The 9,015-nt window shown below is 59.7% G+C and overlaps 1 protein-coding gene across 1 annotated transcript; it reads right to left on the bottom strand.

The window, feature by feature from the left end:
• Positions 1-1,795: 1,795 nt before the first annotated feature.
• On the bottom strand, positions 1,796-2,887 carry NEUROD1 (neuronal differentiation 1). Its single transcript, XM_075511821.1, has one exon. It carries the CDS (start codon positions 2,879-2,881, stop codon positions 1,796-1,798), a length of 1,086 nt encoding a protein of 361 aa, XP_075367936.1. The 5' UTR covers positions 2,882-2,887.
• Positions 2,888-9,015: the final 6,128 nt, after the last annotated feature.

Genomic DNA, 9,015 nt, shown 5'->3' with positions numbered 1-9,015 from the left:
GGCCGAAACAGCCTTGGCCCGGCGCGGGCAGCCCCGCCGGCACCGCGGGACGAGGCGCCTCGGGCCCCGGCGGGCTGGGGGATCCCCCCGCGGCCCGGGAGGGCAGAGCGGCGGGCGGGCGGCAGCCGCCGCGCTGGGCCCAGCCTCCCCGCCGCGGGCTGCCGGAGCGGCGGCCGCAGCGCCCGGGCGAGCCGCCTTTCTGCCCCCGTTTCCCTAATTCAGCAACCCGGCGTGGCAGCCGGCCGGTCGCGCTGGAAGCAAGCGGAGAGAGCCCCCTCCCCTTCCCCCCAAGCCCGCCAGGTAAGTCAAGGGGCCGTGACCTTTTTTTTAGTCCAATTTTATTCTACAAATAATAAGTGTCGCACCTTTCATGAGCTATCCGAATAAAACAATAATCCCATAGGAATTACTTACACTAAGAAAAAAAAATAGTAATCACATTTAAGGAGAAATGCAACATTCGACCAAATGTTCAATACTATGTTGTTGCCAAAGGATGGAGGTTTTTCTAAAATCCCAGTGTGCATTACACCATAATATACAGGATTACAAACAAAATTACAGTACAGATTGATTCCAGTTGAACCAGCGTTACATTTCAAACAGCACTTATTCTGGACTGCATTGTACATGCAATAGCTATTGTTCTAGTTACGGATTAAATGGTTTGAATTCGTTTCAAGCTACCGTACTAATCGACTACAATAGGTATATAGTCCGACTTTAACAACCTGATTAGTTTTAGACTCCGATTTATAAGATGAGCATATGACAACCACGGATTGTGTGAACATGTATAAAATCATGCATTTATATCGCCTGGAAACATCAACATCTTCAAGTTCTCTTCAAAAAAAACCACGGAATGCCGAGGGGTTCAAAGACTAAAAAGAAACAGTGCAAATTGTATGTGATAGTCAAGCAGCTTTCGATTTAAAAAGGGTGTTGGCATTTGCTTATAATCTTTATATACAAGTTTGTGCAAGTAATGTGTTGAATTGATATGTTTTAATAGAAAATAAGTCTCTCGTTCGTATATCTTCTCAAGACCTAGGGGATCTGGTTCTTGTTGTAGGGGGGAAAGGAAAAAGAAAAAAGAAAAGAAACAAGGAAAAAAAAAAAGACAAAAAAAAAAAAAGACTTTCATGGGAAAGAAATTGCCCGGATTGTGCATCATTTTTTTTTCTTCTTCGACTATTTGAAAGGAAAGAAGTGCTAAGGCAACATAACTTCTCTAAGGACTTTTCTGCTGGTTTAAATTAGTTAAATTATTTTGTATAAATTAGATATAATTCTACCTTTCCAATACGTATAAAAATTGATGAAGCTGCATGGTTTAAAATAGGAAATTCACGTTATAAAAAGTCATTAAAAATTCTGTACAAAATCACAACAAAATAATTCAGCATGGGAAAGGTAACAAGTAGTAAAACGTTGGTTGAAAAATAGAGATTTCATATATATTTTGTAATTGGCCCATCGCTAGTTTAAAAATTGCATAGATCCTAATTATTGCTCGTGATTTTGCTATCCCGATCAGGCGATTGACGCGATCCCGATGCCCCTACCCCAGATTTACAGCGTCGCTCCGAGGAGCGGGAGCAGGGCAGCAGGTGGGGGGGCCGCGGCGGCCCCCGAAGGCAGCGGCGGGACCCGCCGGGCTGCCCCCTGTAAACACGGCGGCGGCCGCCGGCGGGCGGCGGGGCTGGGCTGGGCTCGGCTCTTCCCCTCTCCTCTCCTCTCCTCTCCTCTCCTCTCCTCTCCTCTCCTCTCCTCTCCCTCCCCGGGGGCAGGCTCAGTCGTGGAAGATGGCGTTGAGCTGGGCGCTGAGCACCCGCTCGTGGTGGGGGTGGCCCTCGTAGGGCGCCAGGCCGTCGACCGGGATCTCGCAGCGGGAGGCGGCGGCCGGGAAGATGGCGGCGTGGGCGGGCGCGGCGGCCAGCGCGGCGGCGGCGGCGGCGGCGGGGTAGTGCATGGTGAAGGCGTAGCTCTTGTCGAAGTCGGCGGCCGGCTCGTGCTTGAAGGAGAAGTTGCCGTTGACGCTGAGGGGCGGGCTGAGCGGGCCGTCGAAGGCGGGGCTGGCGCCCTCCGCCAGGCCGCTCTCGAAGAAGGGCTCCAGCGCGGCGCCGTAGGCGTGCGGCGGCTTGAGGTGGAAGAGGTGGGAGCTGTCCATGGTGCCGTAGGGCGGGCTGGGCAGGCCGGGCGACTGGTAGGGGTAGGGGTGGGCCGGGAAGGCGGCGCCCGCCGCCGCCACGTGGGGCGGCACCTCCTGGCTCTGCTCGGGGAGGAAAGTCCGCGGGTTGAGCTGCAGGCAGCCGGCCACCAGGTTGGTGGTGGGCTGCGACAGGCCCTTGCAGAGGGTCTGCACGAAGGAGACCAGGTCGGGGCTCTTGCCCGAGCGCAGGATCTCGGAGAGCGCCCAGATGTAGTTCTTGGCCAGGCGCAGGGTCTCGATCTTGGAGAGCTTCTGCGTCTTGGAGTAGCAGGGCACCACCTTCCGCAGGTTGTCCAGGGCCGCGTTCAGGCCGTGCATGCGGTTGCGCTCCCGGGCGTTGGCCTTCATGCGCCGCAGCTTGAACCGCTCCATGCGCGCCTTGGTCATCTTCTTCTTCTTGGGGCCCCGCCTCTTGGGCTTCTGGTCGTCCTCCTCCTCCTCCTCCTCTTCCTCCTCCTCTTCGTCCAACTCGTCCTCCTCGTCCTCCTCCTCGCCGTTCCGCAGCGAGTCCTCCTCGGCCTCGGCGTGCAGACCCTCCAGGTCCTCCTCCTTCTTGTCCGCCTCGTGCTCCTCGTCCTGGGAGCTGAGGCACTCGTCCGTCCAGCTCGGGGGGCCCTGGGGCTGGGGCTCGCCCATCAGCCCGCTCTCGCTGTACGACTTGGTCATGGTGAGCCTCTGCGTCGCGGAGGAGACAGAAAAGAGCCCATCAGCACCACACCGGCGGCCGCGGCCCCGCGCCGCCGCCCGCGGGGAGAGGCCGCCCGCGCCCCCCCGCTCCCTCCGTCCCCTCCCGACGGAAGCCCCGGCTTCCCCCCGGCGCCAGCGCGAACTTTCCCTGCTCTCCGCGGTCCCGCCTTGTGCTCAGCTGCCATGTGCTCCGACGCCCTTAGGGAACCCGCCGGTGCTACGGGGAGTACGAGCAGACCGCCCGTGCGGGAGGCGGCCCGGGCGGCACGGCGCGGGCAGGCCGAGCGGCTTCTTTAAAAAAACCCGCCACATTTGCCGAACCGGGCCGCGGGCCGAATCGCAGGACACCCACGGGGACGGATGGCCGCCCGTGGCGCCTGTCCCCGCCGCTCTCCGCGGCTCGCCCTCGCCGCCGCCTTGCGCGGGGCTCCCGCACCGCCCCGACGGGCGCCTGCTCCCCCGGACCGACGCTGCTCAGCCTCTCCCGGCGAGGCTCCCCCGGTCCCGCCTCCGCCCCCCGGGATTGCCGCTGGGTGCCCGCGGCGGGGAGGCGAGCGGCGGCGCTGCGGGGCCCCCGCCCGCGGTAACAGGTGCGGGACCGGCCCCGGCTTTCCGTCTCCGTCGTCCCCGCCGCCGCAGACGGGCATCGTCCCCCCGCTCCCCGCGGGGGCCTTTTGTGGGGGGCCGCGACCGTCCTCCGGTCGCACCGGGCACACCGGGGAGGAACAATGCCGCCCGCCCGCCGGGGCTCAGCCCGCCGCGCAGGAGAGGGAGCTGGAAGTTAGGTGGAAGCACATATACGTGTGTAATACGTGTGTGTATAGATGGACGCACGTATGCATTTACATACATACATGTGTGTGTATGGAAGGACATAGACGTTTACATATACGCATGTATACACATATAGATGCCTGTGCGCGCACGGATGGATACAGGTGTGCGCACACACAGCTGCCTGCACGCACCGGCAGGAACGACCGCCGGTTCCCACGACCGCAAGAGACAACATAAACCGAAGCTGCTCCGGCAGAAGCAGGTCCCGCCCGCCCCGACCCCGCAGGCTGCTCTCCCACCCCGGTAGCCGCCGCCGCCAACCCCTTTCCCGCGGGGGGGTTGGGGGGGGAAACCCGGTTTCCCGTTACCTCCGTTGCTCAGCCTCTCCTGCGCGGTGACGGTCTCATAACCCCGGCGCAGCTCTCCGTGCGAGGGCGCCGCGTGTTTTTTTTTCCCGAGGTTGCGCAGCGCCGGGCTCCCCCGTTATATAGCGGGACCGAGGATGCGCGGCGGGGGGCCGGCACCGGGACCTGGGTACCGCGGCGATCGCCACCGCCCAACGCGCCTGCGCCCCGCCCCGCGCCCCGCCCCGCCCGGCGGCACGCGCCATATGGCCGCCCACGTCAGGCGCGGCGGCGGCCGTCCCCCGTCCTCCCCCCCCCCACGTGACGCCCCTTATTTGTATGCGGCCGCGCGCCCGCCCGTTGAGCCGCCACGCCCTTTGTGGCCCGCCGGCCACCGCCATCTGTCACCGGGCGGCCCCCCGGCGGCGGCGGGGCGGGCGCGGTGCGGAGCGGAGCTCCGCTCCGCACCGCGCCCGCCCCGCCGCCGCCGGGGGGCCGCCCGCCCCGACCCGCGAAGCCGCATTGTTCCCATTGTTCCGGGGTGCGGCCTCCCTCCGCGGGTCCTAACGGGCGCCTCTGACCCCCGGAGCCTCCATGTCCCCCGTCCTTCCCGCTCCCCCGCCGCCTCAGACACCCCGCACTCACCCCCCACCCCCTGCCGTTGCCTTTCTCCGGTGCCGGGGGAAACGGCGTCCCGGGGCTGCTGTGCCCCTCGGTTTGTCCTGCCGTCTGGAGCTGAGGCTGTTTCGCTTTTCCCCCGGTTTTCGGTGGAAAGACCGGTGGTTAACGGGGAGTTTGAAGGGGAGATGCTGAGCGCGGCTTTAAAGTCTTTAATCGCCTCGGCGGAGTTTGCAAACACCACCGAATTTCGGAGGTGCGCTTTAACGGGGGAGATGCCCCCCTTGCACGGTGACACGGGGAGCTTTGCTACCGGCACGCCTTACCCGGAGATTTAATCAATAAAAAGAAAACAAGAAATAATTCTTTTTCGCCTCATGCGGCTTTAAATGCTAGACCAATCATTCCGCCCGGCGGAGACAGATTCCAAAGATAATTTTCCAGGTCGGGTTATTTTAAAAACGTTTCTCTCCTGTTCGTGACCTACATAGCCCCGGGGCTGGCGGGGCGGCAGGAGGGGACTGCGGGGGCTCTTCGCCGTGTCCGTAACCGAATGCGAAGGACAACCCGCTGCGTTTTGTTATTTCCAACCCGCCCGCTTCCCCGTCTGCAGCGAGGGGCGGCAGCGCGGCTTGTGCCGCCGGGTCGGACGAGCGGGGCCGGAGCGGGGGACTTCGGGTCACCGGCGGCTGCGGCCCTTCCCGGGGGCTGCGGCCCTTCCCGGGGGCAACGGCCGGGAGGGGAGCGCCGGTGCCTGCCCGCCTAACGGCAGCCGCCGCCCGTGGAGAGCCCCTCTCCGCCCGCAGAGCTGCCCCCGGGGCAGGGGCCGGGAGGATGCCCGTGCCCCGGGCGGCCGGGCTGGGCGTCCCGCCGGGCCGGCCGCCCCCTCGGGAGCGCGACCCCGTTAACGCGGCGCTACCGGGGCCGCCGCGCTGCTGAAGCGGGCGCGCTTGGGAAGCGGCGAGGTCTGAACAGGTTTTGCGGGCGCGGGAGAGGGCCGGGGCCGGGCCAGCCCTGCCTCGGCTGCTGGAAAATGTCACCCGCGTTGGGATGGGACTGGGCGGGAATATACCCGGCGTGCGGGCGCTGGGGACACGCCAGGCAGAACCACCAGGAGGAGGGCACTGGCAGAAAGCTGGGTGCCGGGGAGCGGTGGGAGCTTTGGGAGCTCGTGTGCCTCTGGGTGTGTTCAGCACAGTCGGCTTCCCCGAGAACGAAATGAAGCCAACAAATTGTCGATAGACGGATAAGCAGACAGACAAATAAAGAGGCAGGCGGTCGGACGGAGGGGCTTAACGCCCGCCGAGCCCGGCGCGGGGGGCTGGTCCCGCCCCAGGCGGCGCTGGGCGAGGTGACACGCGTGGCCGTGGAGGAGCCGGGCCGGCAGGTACGCGGCACTCCTCGGGGCACCCGTCGGGGCGGAGGACGGGCGCTGCGCTCCGGCTGCGGCGAGGCTCTGCCGCGCCGGCTTCGTCCTTCGCGCTCCTCTCGCTGCTCCGGCACCGCCTCTCCTCCCGGGCCCCCCAGGCAGCCGGCTCTGCCTTCCCCGCTCGGGCCGTCCCCTGCCTCCGTGGCTCCGGTTTCCCACCTTCCCTGCCTCTCCTCCCGGCCCCGTGATTTTATCGCTCCAAGCGTCTCTGTTTTCCCCCCTGACCTACAGACTCCTCCTTCTCCATCTGGCTTCTAATTCGGCTTCTGCTTATTTTTCCTCCCGCATCCTTTCTCTTTTCTTTTCCTCTTTTCTTTTTCTCTTTTCCTCTTTTCTTTTCCTCTTTTCTTTTTCTTTCCTTTTCCTTTTTGTCTTTCCTTTTCCTCTTTCTTTTCCTCTTTTTCTTTCGCTTCCTCTTTCTCCTCTCCCGCCGTGCCCCTCTCCCTCTCCCTCTCCCTCTCCCCCCCGCGGCGCGGCACACGAACCGCACGCGTCCCAGCAAAGCTCCTGCCCGGCCCGGCCGCCCCCCGCCCCGCCGGCTGCCGCCTCAGCCGCTGCCTCCCGGCCCTGCCAGGAGGTGAAGCCCCGGGGCCGGCTGGGGCCCGGTGCGGCGGGCGGTGGCGGGAGCGCATCCCCTGCGCGGGCCGCCGGGGCTGAGCCCTGGCCCGGCCGGGCGGGAGGGGGGGTGGTCGCGGGGGGAGCAGCGCTGTGGAAACGTCTTGCACTTGTCCGGAGCGCGAAATCCGCTCCCGAGGAAATCTCTTGGGTTTGCGGCATTATCTTAATTAAGATAATTGATTCATATTGCACCTGCGAGAGTGCGGGAAAAGGATGCCTCCCCGAACAGCTTAAAGCTATTGCAGAGAGGAAGCCGCGCTTATCGTTTAGCGAGTGATTTACTGCCCGGGCAGCACGGGCTGTTCCGGCTCTCTCCTTTCGCTCTCACGTTTCCCGCTCCCTCCCTCTCCAGCGAGGCACCCACGTAGAGCCCGAGGGTTATCCTAAATAAAAAAAAGAGAAGGGAAAGTGTCCCTACCCGCTCGCCCTGTTCCCCCGGCCCCACTCGCCACGGCCCCTCCGTCCCATCCCGTCTCATCCCGTCTCGTCCCATCCCATCCCATCCCATCCCGCCGCGGGGCCGGGGCCGGCGGCGCTGGCAGCCGGGCTCGGGAAGGGCCAGCTCGGGTTGCCCGGCCGGGGCCACCGCGGGGCTCCCCCGCTCGCCCCTCTCCGGGCGCTGGGGCGGGAGGAGGGAGGGGGCAGCCGCACCGCCCGCTGCCCGGAACGCGGCCAGCAGTGACCGGCTTGCTCCAGCTGCCTTGGCTCAGCGCTCACCGGGGGAGAACAACGCTCCAAAACACCGCTCCGGTACCGGGCTGGTGCCGGGCTGCGCCTGTGCCGCACAAGCGACTCTCCGGGATACATGTGCAGCTGGGCTCGAAACGGGTACGAACGATTAAGGTGCCTTTTCTGCTCTTTTTTTTCCCTTAAGACTCAGTGTATTAATTTTATTGAGCCTTTCCCCGTTAGATAAATGCTGTTGTTGTTTTAATGCTATAAATGTAAACTTCTATTTAGTTAATGGAAAAATACATCACCACCAAGGTTTAATTATCAGCTTTTTAAATGATTCTTTTAGTCAAGTGCACATAATTATGAAATCACAATAGATTTAAAATATAATTCAAATGGATTAAAAAAAAAACAAATCAGAGAAGTACGTACCATTAAAGCAAATGTCTAAATTGTATTGGTAGGCCAGCTACCGCCTGAGCTAGAGTTTAAATAACATCAGCGGTCTTCGCTATCGGTGTCAAACCGCCTCTGTTATTAGGAAAAAGGATTCTTATCAGACAGGATTTAGATGCTGTTATAACTGCAAAATCTAATTATTTTTGATCCAGGCATTTACCCCCAGAGTCCCACCTTGTTTAAATAAAGTGTTTTCTTTCCTCTTGAACAAATGCATTTCCATTTGAATTAAATATTGATAATTTGACCTTTTAGTTCCTTTAACTAACCAAAAGGGAAAAAAAAATCCAAATGTAGATCCTAGTGCCTTGCCCTAGTGGGTCTTTCCGCTTGAATAGGCACTGAGATTAAATGAGTCAAACTTCCTCTTTCATTGCACTCTCTTCGCACTAATTGCTTATGCAAAAATGCAGATTTGTATTAATTAGTAACTCCACTGATTAGTTCGGTGGTATTTTCACGTAATAAATCATGCTGCAGACACGATTTTTGGCACTTCCCCAGTAGTGGCTCAGGATGCAATAAGTTTTCCATATTAAATAAAATCTTAGCCTAAATCTACCTTTTCGTTGCAGGTACACTGCGTACCACCTGCTGTACGCACCTGCTACGGGAAATTACCTTCTGTCCCTGGCAAGCCTCTTTCCTTTCCTTGATAATGCACTCCTCTTCACAGGGTGTAGACTTTAAAATGGGAAGCATGAGTCACAGAATCAAAGGAGAGAAATCTGATGTTATTTTTAACCCTTTCAAATGAATAATGCTCATTTTTAAGGGGATGAAACCTACGTAGGATACATCAGATGTAGATTTTTCTTTTCTTTTCTTTCTTATGCCCAGCCACATGATCTCCTTTTACAGCAGCATTCACTGCATGCCCAAATTATCATGGATAAACCCAGGATTTTTTTACATTTCTTTCTCCTTCCTTGAGCTGCAGAGACTGAACTCTTACAAGCGTCACACTTGTTAAGTGGAGTTCATAACTGTGCTGGTTTTGGCTGGGATAGAGTTAATTTTCTTCACAGCAGCTAGCATGGGGCTATGTGGTGGATTTGTGCTGGAATCAGTGTTGGTAACACAGGGATGTTTTCGTTATTGCTGAGCAGTGCTTACACAGAGTCAAGGCCTTTTCTGCTTCTCACCCCACCCCACCAGTGAGCAGGCTGGGGGTGCACAAGGAGCTGGGAGGG

Source organism: Mycteria americana, chromosome 9, assembly GCF_035582795.1.
Source record: "Mycteria americana isolate JAX WOST 10 ecotype Jacksonville Zoo and Gardens chromosome 9, USCA_MyAme_1.0, whole genome shotgun sequence".
Classification (NCBI taxonomy): domain Eukaryota; kingdom Metazoa; phylum Chordata; class Aves; order Ciconiiformes; family Ciconiidae; genus Mycteria; species Mycteria americana.
This window is presented reverse-complemented; position numbering and strand designations above follow the sequence as displayed.

Bases quoted from the DNA above. Each gene is read 5' to 3' on its own strand.
- NEUROD1 (XM_075511821.1), bottom strand. From the start codon at position 2,881: ATGACCAAGTCGTACAGCGAGAGCGGGCTGATGGGCGAGCCCCAGCCC.